This window comes from Lucilia cuprina, chromosome 5 (genome assembly GCF_022045245.1).
Source record: "Lucilia cuprina isolate Lc7/37 chromosome 5, ASM2204524v1, whole genome shotgun sequence".
NCBI classification, from domain to species: domain Eukaryota; kingdom Metazoa; phylum Arthropoda; class Insecta; order Diptera; family Calliphoridae; genus Lucilia; species Lucilia cuprina.
Window position 1 is genome coordinate 36,335,844 of NC_060953.1, and position 17,815 is coordinate 36,353,658.

Genomic DNA, 17,815 nt, shown 5'->3' on the forward strand with positions numbered 1-17,815 from the left:
TTCAAAAAGTCAAAAAAATCGAAAAGTCGGAAAAAGTCGAAAATAGTCGGAAAAAGTCGAAAATAGTCGAAAATCGGAAAAAGTCGTAAAGTCGAAAATAGTCGAAAAGTCGGAAAGTCGAAAAGTCGACTATTTATAAAATACTAAAAGTCTAAAAGTCGACTTTTAATTAAATGAGAAAAGTCGAAAAATCGACTTTGAACTAAATGCAAAAAGTCGAAAAGTCGACTTTTCGTTTCAACTATAGAAGCCTACTACTTATCTAAATCGAGGCCCTTTTAACTTTATTTTAAAAAGTACTTCTTGATTTTAACTCACAACTTTTATTATAGTTAATAGTTTAATTAAATATAAATATATAACATCATAATTATTCATTCAATAATGAATTTTACAACAAAAATATAAATTTAAAAACCAAATAAATCGTTTTATTTTCAATAAAAACAATGTTTTTCATATAAAACCCTTTAAAACATTCATTTCAACTTAAAATTTTGCCTGTACATCCACTTTCTTACAAAACAGCACACCTTGCTGTTTGCTCTTTTCGTTTATTCAACATTTTCTTGTCTACTCGTTACTTTTGTTCATACACTCGTTCGTTCTCGTGCTATTTGACAGTTCGCTCAGCTGTTTTGTTTGTTTAGTTTAGTGTTGTTGTTTCAAAGTGAAGAAAAAAAACAAATTTGTTTATAAATTTTGTGAAATTCTGTGTTTTTTGTTTGTGAAATTATTTGTGCTATAATTATAATAGATAATTAATAATATATTACAAAAATGGAGGGACCAAAAGAATTATCATTAAGTGAAATACGTAAATACATGCTGGACAATGGTTGTAAAGTAACAAATCATGCCTTAGTGAAGCATTTTAAACGTTTCCTCACACATCCCGAGACACAAAGTGAGTCACAATGTGTTGTTCTTGTTTTTCATGTACAATATAAACAAAAAATACTTGTTGCTTTAAAAATAAATGATAAGGCAAAGAAATTAAATATTAATGGAATTTTTTCTACTATTCCAGATGAAGCTCGAAAAGAATTTAAAACTTATGTGAATATATTGGCCACCATTAAAAATGAAAACAATCAAAAATATTTAATTTTGCGTAAGAAATATTTAAATGAATGTCCGTCTGAGGATGTAGTGCAACGTGCTGTTTCACAGGCTGGTGATTCTGATTCAGTGCCCAGTAGTCCCGGAGGAGTTTCTTTAACTTCTGATGCGGTGGCTAGTTCTCCTTACCGTCAGCCACCACCGTATAAACCTCCACCAGAGGTTTCTTCTCCTCTGACTAAAGTTTCTCAAACACCAGTTGCCACTGGTGTTGCTGTTCATACGGAAAACGTTGAAAACTATCGTGATTGTGTTAATGAGTTTACTACGGCCATGTCACGTATTGACCCTAAACGTCTTGAACGTCAATCTTCTGAAAATGAACCTCCTACCCCTACACCCCAGGGAGAGGATAATAAACGTAAGGAATTGGAAGAAAAAGCCAATCGTGAAAAAAGTGTTTCAAGAGCTAATTCTGTTGATGAGTCCGGAGGTAATAAGGAAAATATTCCTCGTTTTTCATTTTCATCCGGTTCTTCGGCCACCTCAACTGATGGTAGTGGTGAGAAATCATCGGGTCCCGATGTGGACACTGAAAATCCTATAAGTGTTAAGGAGGCCACGCGTAAATTTAATCGAATGGCATCAGAGGAAGAGGCGAAAATTATTTCACCACCTTCGAAAAAGAAACCGGAAAAGGTAAGTGATATTTTGGTAAGAAGAGAGGTGGAGGGGTTGATTTTATCAGTGGAAATATAGAAAGATAAATAAATTGGAAGAAACAAAATTCATGCAGTAATCAAAAACTTATTAATTTACGTTGATAACCTAGTCTATAGTCTAATATATAATTTAGCATGTGGTCTAGTCAAGAGTGTAGTCTATAGTCCATTCTATATTGTAGTCTATAGTCTAGTTTATAGTTTATTCAATAGTCTTGCCGACAGTTCAATCTAAAGTCTATAGTCTAGTCTATTTTCTAGTCTAGGCAATAGTATAGTCTATATTCTAGTATAGGTTATAGTCTAGTCTAATCTATAGTTTAGTATGTAACCTTGTCAAGAGACTAGTCTATAGCCTACTCTATAGTCCAGTGTATATTCTAGTCTATAGTCTGGATTACAGTATAGTCTATAGTATAGTCTTGTCTACTATACTATAGATTAGACTATAGATTGCTCTACAGTCTTGTCTACAGTCAGGACAAGACTTTAGTTTAATCAAAAGTATAATTTGTAGTTTAGATTTTAGTCTAATCTATAGACTATATTCTATATTCTAGTATACATTCTAGTCTAGTCTATAGTACATATATAGTATAGACTACTGACAGAAGACTTAAGACTATATACAGAACTATATACTAGACTGGACTATCGCCTAGAAAATAAACAGGCTTCACTATGGAGAAGACTACAAACTAGTCTATAGTTTAGTATCCATAGTTTTGTCTGTTATTCTTTAATTTAAACAAAATCTTAATTTGTTTGCAAGAAAATAAAATTTTTAAACTAAGTTTTTTTTTAACAAAAATCACCTGCATTTATATAAACAACAAAATATAAAGCTTTAAAGTCTTCCCATTTAAAAAATACCAACGAAAAATGCTGCTGGTCTAAAGCCTTAAGACAATTTTATTTTTGGTCATATATCTTTCTTCATAATGTTGACTGTTAGTCTTCGTCTGTTTAGTTACTTTAGTTGTGGTTCTTGTGTCTTTTTAGTTTTCAACTGATTTAACTATGAGTACTTGTAAACTGTCACTTGATGTCACGTAACAATTTAAAATTGTTTAGCTTTTATTATTACCACACATTTTCATCTTTCAACTGTTGCCCTCTTCTTCAGAAAAACTTCTTCTCATCCATTATAGGTTTCTAGTTTTTTTTTCTTTTGTTTTGCATAGAAGAAAAACCAGCAGTTTTTCTTCTTTTTATTTTTGGTGGAAATTGTCACCATTTATTATGTTTGTGTTTTCATTTGTTTGTAGTCGAAACGTGAGTGTATTAAATAAATCCATTTATTTTATTAGCAGACAATAAAAATAATGTTCTTACATACACTTTAACATAAATACACATTGGTCGAATGTACTTACTGATATACTTCAGTTTTCTAGATCTTTATGTATTTTCTGCCAAATGCAAGTATTTATGTATGGATTTGTAAAGAACACTAATTTACAAGTGCATTGAATGTCTTACTATGAGCATAAATATAATAATGTTTTATTTTAATAGGTAGTTTTTTTTCTGTATTTTTGCTTTATACACTTAGAGAAAAAGTATAGTTTACAATGTAGTCCAGATTATATGGCTTAAAGTTCAATCTAAAGTCCGGAATGTTGTCCATTCTTTAGTCGAGTTTATAGTTTAGATTATAGCCTAGTCTATACATCAGACTTTTTTGTAGTTTACAGTAAAGCTTATAGTCACGTCTAGAGGTTAGAGTAAAGCCCATTCTATATTACAGATTACAACCTTTTACTATAGTCAAAGCATGGAAAGAATAAATTCTATTTGGAATTAATATATAAATAATACAGTCTGCAGTATAGTACAGACCAGTCTATATTCCAAAATATAGTCTTGTCTATAATCAAAATTATAGTACAATCTGTACTGCAATATTTATTCTAGATTATAGACTTATTTATAGTTCAGACTACGATATAGTTAATTCCGCAGACTTCTGTAGTATATAATACAGACTACAGTTTAATCTATAGTCCAGACACCGGATTATTCTAGCATATAGTACAAACTTTATTTTGGTCTGTAGTCCAAGCAATCGACCAGACTATTGTCTAGTATATATCCCTGGCTATAGTGTTAACTATAGGCCGGCTTATTCTAGCATACTGTGCAAACTTTAGTTTCGTCTATTGTCCAGGCAGTAGTTCATTCTATTGTAAATACTATAGTGCTGTATAGAGATCAGACAATAGTCTATAGTATAGACTATAGTCTTCTCTATTGTCTAGTATATAGCCAAGACTATAGTCCCGCTAATAGGTCAAACTATTGCTCAGTCTATTGTTCTGACTATAGTGTAGACTATATTCCAGACTAGCAGATTCTACAGACTATAGTCCAGTATTTATTCCAGATTATAGGCTAGTCTATATTCTATAGTCCTGACTATAGTCCAAAATATAGTATATTCTATAGTATAGTCGATTTATAGGGTTCTATAAATCGACTTTCGAATAATCGAACAATCGACTTTTTGTCGAAAAAAGTCGACAACTAGACTATCGTCTGTGAAAAAGTAGACTTTGGAAATAAAAGTCAAAAAGTCTAATAGTCGGAAAAAGTCGAAAAAGTTGGAAAAAGTCGAAAAAGTCGAAAATAGTAAAAAAGTCGGAAAAAGTCGAAAATAGTCGAAAAAAAGGTCGAAAGGACGGAAAGTCGTCTTTTCGTTTCAACTATAGAACCCTAATTTAGACTAATAAGAACTATTGCATATTCCATGCTATAATCTTGTAAAAAATCCACATTATAGCCAAGTGTACATATATTCCTGGCTATGGTCCAAGAAACAACTATAGAATTCTCTATAGACCTGGCTATAAGGTAGAATAATTAACAGTCCTCATTAAACTAGACTATAGTTTAAGATATATATCCCGTTCCATAGTCATAACTATTGACCGAACTTTTATCTTAACTTTAGTTGAAGCTATAGCCCATACTGTAAGCCACACTCTTATTAAAGAGATATTAAACAGAAAATTGATTTCCGAACTATTTTTATCGTTAAGTGTATAAAACACGAGTATAATTTCGGAACTATTTTATTGAAATGCTAATAGAGGGGAAAGAAGTTTGTAGACCATAAAATATTTACATGATAATGAAACAACACATTGATGATGTTGATGGCAATATTGCCATCATGATGATGGTACAAAGTTTAATGTATGAGCTTGAAATTAAACGTATGTTTTTTTACCAAAAGATTTGTTTCTCTTTTCGGAGCTTGGCCTAATTCAATGAGAAAAAGTATAGAGATACCGCATCAAACAAAATACATACAACATTGTTGTATGTACATTAATGCTAAGTAGTTTTGTTGTTAATCTTTCTTTTTTTACCATTATTATTATTTTAACTATTGTTGTTTTTATTATTGTTGTTGTCAAAGTTGTTTATTGTAATGTTTAAAATGTTGTTGTATTAGTTGTTTATTTACAGCAACAATATGGTAAAACAAAAAAAAAATAATATACATCTAATCACTTGTTATACAGTCACTTACTTGCCTTGCTTGCCAGAGCATCTAAGAGAAGAGTAAGTAGTTTTATTTTCCTGGATGGTTGGTTGGTTGTTTGGCTGGTTGAGTGGTTGGATGTTAACAAAACTAAGGAAAAACTTATTTGCTTGGTTGATTCACGTACTCTATTTAAATGTCTAGAAGTAGAAATTTGTGTCGTTTTTTTTTCAAATAAAAAAAATTATTTGTTTTATTTAATTTCGGTGGTGGTGGTCCCACCAATATGCCAACATGAGTTACTGCAGCAGCCTTGAGTATCAGCCAGCAAAAATATAAAAAAACAAACAAAATAAATATACAACATTTACATTGTTGTAATGTTATGTTAAGTACATTATTTTCGCACTTTTAACATTTTGTGCCATTTTTTGTTTGTTTTGTTGTTGTGTTTGGCCCAGTCTCTCTATTTTTATTATTGGGCTGATTACTACTATGGTTGTTGCTGTTTCAGCTGTTGTTGTTGTTGTTGATGTTTGTATTCCTGTTTGTTGTAAATTGTTAATTTGTGTTTTTTAGCTGTTTTACATGATGTACGTGTAGTTTGTCTACTATTATATTATATTTTTTTCACTTTGTTGTAATTGTGGATGTTGTTGTTATTCATTTCATATGTTAGTTTCAATGTTTAGGTTGTAGTTAAACATGTTGTAGTCGGTTGGCTGGTGTTGTTGTTAAATTTTGTTAATAAGTTTGTATGGAAAAAAGTACACAATTTGTGTTTTTTTCGGAACTTTAATTTGTTTGTTACACAATTGGCGCAATTACATGATGTCAATTTGATAAGTAGTTCAGAGTTTAACACTTTTAAACATTTTGTTTAAATTATAATAGAGAAAAAGGTATAAATTATAAAATTTTGTCAACTAACGCGAGATTGCTGTTATGGCAAGAAGTATAAATACATTGTTGCAAGTTATTTTGAAATAAGAAATTTATAATTTTACAAAATTTATTTAATATAAACTGCGGTATTGGTTCGGTGTAGAAGCTCATCGTCTTTCTAACAACTGTCGTGTTTTCCAGGCTGAAATACGATCTCAACATTCGTGACAACATAAGCATATTTGTCAAGCGTGAAGCGGCACTTCTTCCCTTAAACTCATACACTACCACTTCCCTCAAAGCTTCGTCACCTGTCCAGTAGCCCAGTTTGCACCCTTGAAAGGTACTTCATCTTTATTACCACTGTATGCAGCGATCTCGTCCAGTAACCTGCCCTCGACCAACTTCAACAGCTTGAAACTGTTCCTTCCATATGGATCACACTGTTCTATAACCGCTGCTCGAATGTTTCCATCCAGGTTCGAAGACTTCTTCACCTCATCATACTCAGATCCAACTCTTGTCTCCTGTCGAGGCTCATTAGTGATGCTAGCCGGTTTTGTACTAGTCGTCCCCAGCGACGAAGAATTGTTGGATCTCTTTAGCTGGCCATCTCCAAATCCGATTCTCCTAATGGCCCCCTTTTGAGGACCCTTAAGAGAAGCAGTCGGAGGTTTCCCTTTCCTTCAGCTCATACGCCATCCTCCTTCTAAATTTTGTCAAAACAAGCTGCCGATGTTGAATGCCCCATACTCTTATGAGTGCTTACCTAGCCAACACCATCACCTGCTTGCTGTTCCTTAGAAGGCAACCCCAAGACAACACTAACAGAACCGTAGATTCTTTCAAATCTAGCTACGTCATGCTTGTGCTTCTTGATGAGGTACTTCTCCTTTGATGAGAACGACGCCGGATCTCATTGCTCCATCTTAGCCAGAAAGGCTAAGATTTCCTTGTGCTGTTCTTCCGAGAGGCTACTTTGGTCCTCCTTGGACTCATCAGTAAGAGAGAATGACTCTGTTTTGAAGGTCTTGAAGGTCGTCCACATTACATTCCGCAAAGATTTGTTCTTCATACTTCAAGATCCTAGCATGAACGTCAGTCAGTGTCAGTACTCCACACTATTCTCAGTACTCAGTACCACCCTCCACACTATTCTGGTCCCTGAAAGCCGTAGTGTCCACCCCTACTATCCTTTCGTCACTAAGTTCGTCATTTATGTTCGCTACTCCTTGTTTTTAGGTCATAATAAATCCAATCATTCATGTTTTGGTTTACGTTTGGTCTATGATAAAACGAATATCAATGACAAGTGTTGATGTCATTTCAAAAAGAGTATATAAGTTTGAAAGTTTGACATATAAATTGAGAGAAGTAAGCACCGATTGGTGAAATAATAGTTTTAGTTTAGGCACCATTTTCATATACTTGTAAAGGCAGACGATCCTGCTACGAAATTTGTTTTTCTCCCTAATCGCTTTTTTCCTCGTTTGAATGCTTTATAGGGAGTTTTAATTAATATTTACCCCAAGAATCATCAGAATTTCTAATATGATGTTTGTTTATTCCATTTTGTATGAAAGGAGTCTTTGTACAATCACGGTTCCCATTCATGTATAAGAAAAAGGTTGTTAATATATACATAAATCAAGAGAATTAAGCACCGATTGATCCAATAATCACTTTAGTTAAGGCACCATTTTCATGTACTTGAGTAGGATAACAATGCTAATAGCTTCTCCCACGAACTTTGCTTATCTCCCCAATCACTTTTTCCTCGTTTAAATGATTGGATTTCTACTATGAGCTTTGAAATATCCTTTTTTACTCTATCTTTGCATCAAAAGAGTCTTTGTCCAATCATGGTTCCCATTCATGTATAAGAGAAATTATTAAACTTTTAAGAAAAACTCTTTGTTTTTTTCCTTCAACAAAAACATTTTCACTAATTTATGAGACCTCTATTTGAAAAAATAGAAAGAAAAAACAAGAAACAAATAAAAAACTTTAAATTACTTCACAAATAAATTCCAAGTATTTTCGCTAATTAATCAACATGTTTTTAAAGTACTTTTTTGCTCTTGGCACTTTTCTTTTATTTTACGATTTTAGCCACTATTTCTGACTTATAATTACTTTCTTGTCATTGTCTTCTTGCATGGGGAAATGATATAAAAAAAACTGCAATGATGTTTATGATTTACTGAACAAATGCCAACAGTAAGGAGATGGAGACATGGACAAAAAAAAGAAGAAAACTATTTTGCATTTTAAAACATCTACAAATCAACGGTAAATGACACATACAGACGTAGTTAAGATTAGGAAAATAAATATATAATTGGAAAATCTCCCACACATTTATGTTTTATTAGGTATTCTTAACAGAAATGAATGAATGAATGGAATCATAGTTGTGTCAATATACAGAGGAGGTTTCTTTTCTTTAAATTAAACAAACAAAACTTTTTCCTTTTTGTTGGTTATGTTGGTTGTTAAATGTGGCAATTATATTTTGTTGGTTTTTCGTTTTTTTTTGTTTCCAGCAGAGTAGTGAAATCTAGTAGTGAATACAGTTGGAGTGGATTCTTTGCAAGTTTCTTAAAGTGTTAAAGTTAGCACAACTCGGCTACTTTTGTCTTAACTTACATTTAACCTAAATAAGGTATAAAAGACATTATTTCTGTTAAGATGAGGGTTCTTTGTTTTTTTGAAACCTTTAACCATTTATGCCGGTTTTATTGCCCAGTTTTTTTCGAAACAAATTTCGCTTGGGAAATTTACAATTTATTACATTAACTATTGACCTTCTAAACTATATACAGGCCTAATTTATCTTGCTGCAATGTAACACGTTCCTTTTTTGTCTTTATTACTAAAAACTTATAACCACAGTTGCAACATGAAAAACACATCACGATACCTCCGAAATAAATGCAGATATTTATAATTTAAAAACATAGTGGCATAATTACTATTGTTCTTATCATATCACTCACTTTAATATTTGTCATCTGTTGACAAAAATAAAAAATGAAAATCAAAAGTATTTGAATGTATTAAAAGTAGAACATGTTTCAGAAAATTTGTCAAGCGTTACGAGAAAATCGTTTCAGATCAGTGTTATAATGTAAATTACACACACACAAACACAAAACAACGGAAATATGAAGAATGGTAGCGGTATAAATGAAAATGCATCAAAAGTGTAAATTGTTGTTCATCATGTTTGTTTTTGTTGGTCTATCCGTCCATCCGTCCGTCTGTCTGTCTATCTGTGTTTGCCCATTATCTAATGTTGTGAATTGTCAAACACTCAGAGCTGTCAATCAAATTTGAAACAAATAATAGCAACATGAACAACAACTAAAGCAACAGCAAACTAAAAGATACATGTAATAAAACAGACACAAATCTATCACACAAAATAGAAAGACCAATATCGGTATAGATTTTTGCTGAACAAATATTTAAAGACGTAGTATAATAAATAGGAAATAAATCACAAATCAAGAACATTAAAGTGTTACAATGTCTAAGAGACAGAGATTTAAAGGTTGCATTTAATAGTTTGAGAAAAGCCAAATGAACTTATTGTTTTTAATAGTTATTTCTTTCTGAAATGGGATCTTTCTTATTGAAAGATACCAATAAGAGATCGAACGAATGAACTGTAGCATCTTTCGTGATGTATAAAAAACATTCAAATGAGAGATTGAAAGAAAGTTTATTTCTTAAACTTTCTCAAAACTGAAAAAAAAATTTCCAATGCACTCTCTCTCTATAAAGTTTTTGAATTTAAGCATGAACCTTCTTTGACAATCTACTTTAAAACCCAATTTTTTACTAAAAAATGCATCGCATGGTGATGTGGTTGTTTGATTAAGATCTACCTAAGCGAATCATTGGAGGATGGGGATGATAGGACTCATGACATTTTGGATTTATCAGATGCGTTTGTTGGCGTCTTTTTCGGCCTTTCATTAGGTTGATGATGCATTAAGCACTCATATTGACAGATTATCACACGTTTGTCCAGAGAAAATCCCACCAAACGACCTATACCTTCATATAGGAAGTTGGAGCATCCATACTTAATTTCACCAAAAGTATTGTTGCTCTCCACCAGAAATAATTTTCAGAGTTTTAATGGTCTCCACCCGTATATATTTGAGTTTAAATGGTCTCCACCAGGCTATATCGTAAGAATTTTATGGTCTCCACCAGTTAAAAACATAACATCACTCTGAGGTAAAACGAAAGCATGCATTTAATGAAGACAACGCATAACTTAGAACAGTTGTACGAATTATTGCGGGATGAGAAGTAAATCTGTCGAAAGCCCAGCAACAAGCACAAGCCTGACCGTCCTTAAGAAATAAAAACGATGATGCGAGAGTTATTCCTCAACTCAGACCTAAATTACAAATGTTGGCGTTTTCGAAAACCCCTTTCATTTGATTCTTCTGGTCCTACTCCGCCTCTATAAGTAGTATCATGCTACTTGTCTTCAGTGGTCGCAAGTCTACCCAGTGGTCATGTCGAGTTTTACCGCTGTACTCTAATTTCAGAACCAGTAATAAGTGTTAAAGTAATTTTCTGTAGGCGACTTATGTAACGATGCTCACAAAAGTTAGTAGAAAGATTTTGGCTCACAAAAATCTTCGGCATAATCGAATTTCATCACTGTACTCGCATTTCTGAGCCGGTAATGAGTCTTAATGACATTTTCTGAAGGACTGGTATTTTTAAACTAGTAATGACTGTTGAAACTTTTTTTCGAAGACCCAACTGTTTGGCGATTATGCAAAAACGTGAACCGATTTTGCAAACAAACCTCATCAATAGAGAATATTTATGCAAAATTTTAACTGTCTAGCTCTTTCTGTGTGGTCTCTATTGTGATTTCAACAGACAGACGGACGGACATGGCTAAATCGTCTCAGAATCTAATAATGACCCAGAATATATGTACACCTTTCTGGGTCTAGGCGAAAGTTTTTATGTGTTTGATGGTGGGTATAAAAACAACTACTTTAAACTCCTGCTTTCACTCCTCTACATATTAAGTAGAAACTTTCATACATTTCTATTTATGAATTGTATTTTCCTTTTTTGTTACTCTCTCTTTCTCTTGTTATCTCTTTCACTAAAAGAGGAAAACACATAATGCATTCATGTAAGTCTCATATTAAAAAGGGGCATAAAATGTTCATATGTGTCAAAGTCAACTTGTCAACTGTATGTCAAATTGTTAAAATTGCCAAAAACAACAACAACAACGACATCCACTGCTAATACTACAATGAACATGTTATAGATTGGTATTTATCCACTGATCTATACAATTACAACAATAAATGCAACAACAAAAACAACAAGAAAATAAAATGCCGACAAAAGGACTTAAGCGATTATAAAAACAAAACAAAAAACCAGCAACAGATTTTATTAGTTAAAATCTATTGAACAAAATGTTGCATTTTCTATCCATTGATACTTTAATAGTTGTTGTTATACCCACTCATATACATATGTATATATATTGATGTATGTATGCATGTGTGACACACTAATTTTTCCAAACAACTATGTATTTATTGAACTTACAACTAATTTGAAAATTCTCACGTTTTTCATGTTTTGTTTTTATTTTTTCACTTTGGATTTATTTTTCGTTAAAATTACACAAAAAAAGCATTTAAATGTGATCAAATGAGTCCACAAATTGTCAATGTGTTTAACATGAAAATAACGCGTGCCATTTCCTGTCATTATGTGTTAAATACAGACTATTTTCCGAATTTATTTGTTTTTGAAATGACAGGACTGTAAGTGACATCGTTTAACTGGGCCGAATTGTGTCATTGTTTTGGAAGTTCCTACTAAGAGAGTTATAGTTGTTTTTAGAAAGGTTTTTAAATTGTACCTCTATTATGAAGAAATAGTATCCCGGAACATTTCGTAAGTCCCTGTACAGCTATCACATATCTAAATCTAGTCGAAAGCGCATTTCGTAACGAAAATTAACTTTTACGAAACTGAAAGTCACTTGGAGCGATTTCTCCATATAAAGTTTTTAAATTAACACAATTACGATTCTGATTGATTGATTAAACCTAATCTAATCGATCTAACAGATGAGCTTTAAGGACGTTGTTAATATTTCGCATTTTGGAAGTGATTGCAGTTTTAATATCCTGAAGGCGAACAGACTTTAGAAGCGGAATTTGGGACTAATCTCTTTTAAACATGAAGTTAAAGTTGTTGCCAATCAATTCGCTGGTAATAGCTTCAAATATCGCGCAGTGAAGAAATTTAGTAATTCTCCAAGATAATACGAGATTGTATAGGGCATCACATCATTAACCGTCATCCTAATAGTGTAGTCGTCCACACAAATACATACATATACCATTTATGTAGATGTCGGAAACTTTAAAAGGTAAACATTTACCAGCCGCCCTGTTGATTTCCTTGTTTAGCCCTATGGGTTTTAAACACTTAGATCTAAACTCAACAAACGACTCAGGGCTTCTATCGATTTCTTCTTATTGTCCTGTAATACACAATTACAGGACCAGCTGCTCGACAGTAGCCTGACTTTGGGGGAGAAGAGTATACTCAAAATTCTTCCCGTTATGTGATTGTAGCTATACATGTCAGACTTCCGAGGTTTTTGATGCAATAATTAGGAGAATTAGCAACCTGATTATGTCGATGTGCAGCTGTCCTAACCGTAAGTCGGCGGGCATGCTACTGGGGACATCATCTTGGTTATTTGCTGGGCTGGTTGCCTTTGCAGGGCATTGCCATCTAGATATTCGTTTAGCAGGAATAAAGCAAGCAGCTGCAATGATAATTTCTTGGAATTTCCACACTGCTAGGTTTGATATAATCAAGTTAGTGAAATCATTGGGAAACTACGATTCTACGCACCTGAATGTTTTGAATTGTTCGCCTGCAACAACTTGACAGTCTAAGGTCAACTTGATTAATAAATGTGTTCTTAATAAATGTGCTGCAAAGGGACCAGTCTGTAAACTCAAGTACAACATGGTCTTCTAAAGTATTTTAGTATTTAAAATTTGAGCTTATAAAGAATAAAGCTGTTTGCACAGATCGAGATTCTTGACGAAAAAGCTATAAAGGGCCTAAGTTTCTACGAATACTTGTATCATATCAGGCTTTGTCAATACGAGGGATTGGAAGTGAATGAGTGAGTGAAAAAGATCAAATATAATTTTAAAATTTATCTAGGTTAGGTTATGCAGACTGCTCACTGCCGGTAGTAAGCTTTACTTGGATCCTATGGATCCCTTTGAATTGTCTGTAGTAAATGATAGTAAGAGCCAGGGAGAGAGAAAGAAAGAAAGAGAGAAAAAAGTTAAGAAGAAAGATCCTAATATCAATCTTAGTCTTTTGATTTTTTGTTATGACTAAACTAATAAATGCTTCTAAATATTCAATGCACACACTATCATTTCTATCACATTTAACAAAATTATCCTGAAAATGTATTTTTATCGAAATTAAACTTTTACCCAAAAACATCACAACTTCAAAACATTCACAGCCTAAGGTAGCGTACATACCGTAAATAAACTTGTCATCCGTAAAATGTTGAGTTTAATGTTTTATTTTTCTAACTTATTAGCATTACATTGTACCATAAAGTCCATGTTAATTAGCATTAAAATGTATGAATAAATGTAGCTCCATGAATCTAGATATTTTTCCCGTTTTATTCGTATTTATATATTTTAGTGTGTGTGTGTCTGTGTGATTTTGCACTTTCAATCGTTATTTTTAGATTTTATAAAATTTGAAATTTTATTTGAATTGTGTCTGTGTCTAATGTGTCCACAAATAACATTGACCAACCACATAAGTACATGTCATGTCTAACATGCGATAGATACAAATTTCACAAAAATAGAAAAAAAAAACAAAACACAACTAAAACAAAATCAGCAAAACCAACATAAAAAAACTCATTACCAGTATCTATGGATGTGAGTAAAATCCCCCCCTCTACTTGATGGCAATGTATCTAGTTTGTATATAAATGTTTGTTTGTGTGTATGTGTTAAGGATAGAGTTAAATATTTATTTTTTATATAAAAAAAGAGTCACACATACAAAATCTATGCCAATATTTTAGTTACAAACAATGTATGTGTAGTTTTAGTTGTTGTTGGTGTTTTTTGTCGCATAATATTGTTGTTAGTGTTGTTGTATTATTGACCAATAAACCAAACCCAAACTAACCAAAAACAACCAACCGACCGCCACCTCGCGTCATGTAACCAATTTGTACGACATTAATTTGCTGTTGTCAATTCATATAATAGCAGCAACAACTACAACTACAACAACAATTACTACTAGGTACTACTACAACGGTAACAACAACTATGGATAATAATAATATCGACATCAACAACAGAAATAGCAGCAACAACAATGTCAACATTAACGACAATGACAACAACAAGAACAAACTACAACAACCACTACTGGTAATACGTGTGTAAATATAATAGTTCTTAAATATTGTTGTTGTTGTTATTGCTATTATTGCTTGTGTTTTAATGGGTTGTGTTGTGATAATTTTGCAACAATAACAAAATTTAACAAATAATAAAGAGTGTATTTTAATTGTAATTACAACAAATATTTGGTTATTAAACGAATATTTAAGTACACTACACTTCTATTAAGTTGCTTAAGTTAGTTAAGTTATAAATCAAAGACAATTTTTTACCGCCTCCTAGGAACACAACAGCAGGCTTTCGATTTTAAGTATTACTCGCATATTATTAATATTACCTTGTTTGTATAGTTTCTCTCTTAGTCTTTGATAGGAATTCGATAAGAATTAGTTTCTGGACACAGTATGATATGCCGCATATCAGATCGTATAGATGGTCAAAAAGATGTATAGAATCCTCTTAACTTAGTTTTTATTTTCAATAGTACTAATTATTTTCACAACATAATTTGTTATAATTCCCAAATAGTTTATGTGTATTTCAATATAAATATAAAAAAAAATCAAGGAAAACGTGAATCGATGAAGAATACCGTATCCAAAACCAGTTTACTAACTGACTGAAATCATATTATTTGTCTTGAAGTATCGATCTTTAACTCAAAAGTCGTATTTATCCTATAGAGTTCTGCTATATTTATCTACCGAGACCCGGATCATTTAAAAAATCGAATTACCTATTTACTTTTACCTCATTTGTAACTGTAATCATCGAGTGTAACAGACTTGGTATACAGTAGATTTCAAAAGATGCGATCTCATAAAGAACCTTGAAATAAAGACTGCATCACAGGTTTAACATCTATACAATTGAATAAAACACTCTTTTATAGCTCAGACTATCTTGATGGAAGTACCTCATCTAGATAGTCTAGGGTACTTGCCAGACTCCGACTATGAAAATCTTATCAAAGTCAGATTTCCTTCTAGGAGCGAATAGTGTAGGGATTACCTACCAAGTGAATATGCGGTATAGGTTCTAGTGTTTCCTGTAAAGAAGTTGTAATAATTATATATCATCGTCTGTTTTCCAATCTGAAGTATTTGTGATAATGCCAGCATGTAGAGTATTATACGATCCCAATATTCGTGGCAATATAGGATTTTTTCGACAGTGTTTTTATAAACTCATACATTACCTCTTCCTTACTAGTTACACAATGCAAAAAGGAGTTGTCAATTTGGGACCCTGCGAATATTATGGAAATGCCAAAACGGGATCTTCAAAAGACTGAAAATAGATGGAATAACTTAGACACATATAAAGCGGTCAAGTTAGAAACCCACAAAAATCCTTATAACCTGAAATAGACGGGATATATTGGATTGATTGCAGTAATAACGGGACATTTGGTACTAGGCAGATATTCAATTCGGCGTAGGCGCCTCTCCATTGAATACTGTCACAGTCGCAAAGATAAGAAAAAAGAAAAACGGTCTTTCATCATCTCTGTGAAGAGAAACAGTTTTATTGGCATCCACTTCATATTCAACCTTGACGAGATATCTGGTTCTAAACTAAATGATTTCTCACGGCTACAGGCTGGACCTTATACCATACAATATTACATCTGTCATCTGTCCTGTCAAAACGGCATCCCTTCGACTCTACTTTACTGTTCGCATTCAGCGAACTACCCCGATAACCGTGTTGATGCAAGACCTTTTCATAATATGGATCTTCTTAAGGATTTCTCATAAACATTTCTAATTTAGGTTGAGATAACTTACTTAAAAGATCACAGAATACCCAAGATCATCCACGAAAGATATAGCAATGAGCCATGTCATTTCGCCAATGTTCTTACTAAACTGTCGTATATACATAACTTGTTGTTTTTGTTGTTGTTGTAAAAGCTCGACTGTGGCCGATAGTTCTTTCCTGCGGAAAAAACTTTCGGTTCATACAGCTGTCGCTGGGTTGACAATCTTCGGCCGAGTATAGCTCGGGTCGTTCGGGAGCGAAGATCCAATTGTCGTGGGAATGTACATAACTTGTAATCGCATCAGCCTTTCTGTGCAATCGAGTAATCAGATGACCACTTAACAGCTGTCATATGTACGTAAAATTATGCGATGGTTAAATATGGTTTGCAATAAATATATTGTTCGATGGCTGAATGACATGTCGAAATGTCTATCTTCTTAAACCAAACGGCTAATGCCAGTAATATTTTCATTTAAATCATCCGATCGAACCAGATTTAACATACGAAAGGGTTTACTGTCAAACGAACTGCCATACTGCTCTCACTTTTTGACATATATGATCAGTAAACTCTTGTAAATCATTAGGAAGAAATTGGCGATTCACGAGCACTATCAAATTATCAAAATTTGTATTATTATATTATTTTTATTGAAAAATAATATAATAATACAAATTATACAAATTTTCGGATTGTTCATATGTTTCCGCAACAACATCCAGAAAGAATAGTTTTGTGCCCTACATCATCGAACTTAATTTTCTGAATAACGGATCGTTCAAAATGTTAAATAAATTCTCTGCTTAAATAAGCAAAAACCTAAAGCGGATACTAGGAAGATATACTCATATGTATTTTAGCTTAATATTGCAGCAAATTGCATTACATTTGAAGAACTTGTGTTCTTCAGCACTTGGTACTTTCAGGGATGCCTGTAATCTAGAGAATAAAATGGGACTGAGTCTTCATATATATGAACCAGAAACTAAGAATGAAGAAAGAAAAGTAACCCAAATGAATCACACAATAGTATAGCTTTAGCGCAGCAGAGAGTTGCAACCGCTCTCTTATTATGTTTTTATACCCTTCACCTTCGTGAGAAGGGTATATATAAGTTTGTCATTCCGTTTGTAATTTCTATAATATAATTTTCCGACCCTATAAAGTATATATATTCTGGATCCTTATAGGTAGCGGAGATGATTAAGCCATGTCCGTCTGTCTGTCTGTCTGTATGTTTGTTGAAATCAGTTTTTAGAAGACCACAGATATCTGCGAGATCCGAATCTTCCATAATTCTATCAGACATACGACCGGCAAGAACGCTATTTAAAATCAGCAAAATCGGTCCATAAATAACGGAGATATGAGCAAAAAACCGAGACAACCTCTG

At 32.7% G+C, this 17,815-nt stretch overlaps 1 protein-coding gene across 2 annotated transcripts in view; it reads left to right on the forward strand.

Annotated features, from left to right (window-relative positions):
* Positions 1 to 644: 644 nt before the first annotated feature.
* Positions 645 to 17,815, forward strand: part of LOC111675052 (ankyrin repeat domain-containing protein SOWAHC) — a 140,308-nt gene continuing 123,137 nt past the window's right edge. Inside the window, exons 1-2 of one of the 2 annotated variants that reach the window (XM_046951704.1) lie at positions 645 to 907; positions 1,031 to 1,761. In XM_046951704.1, the coding sequence (XP_046807660.1) occupies positions 781 to 907; positions 1,031 to 1,761 (858 nt within the window). In that variant the 5' untranslated portion in view covers positions 645 to 780. The remainder of the gene's footprint in view (positions 908 to 1,030; positions 1,762 to 17,815) is intronic. The other variant, XM_046951703.1, reaches the window with a different exon arrangement.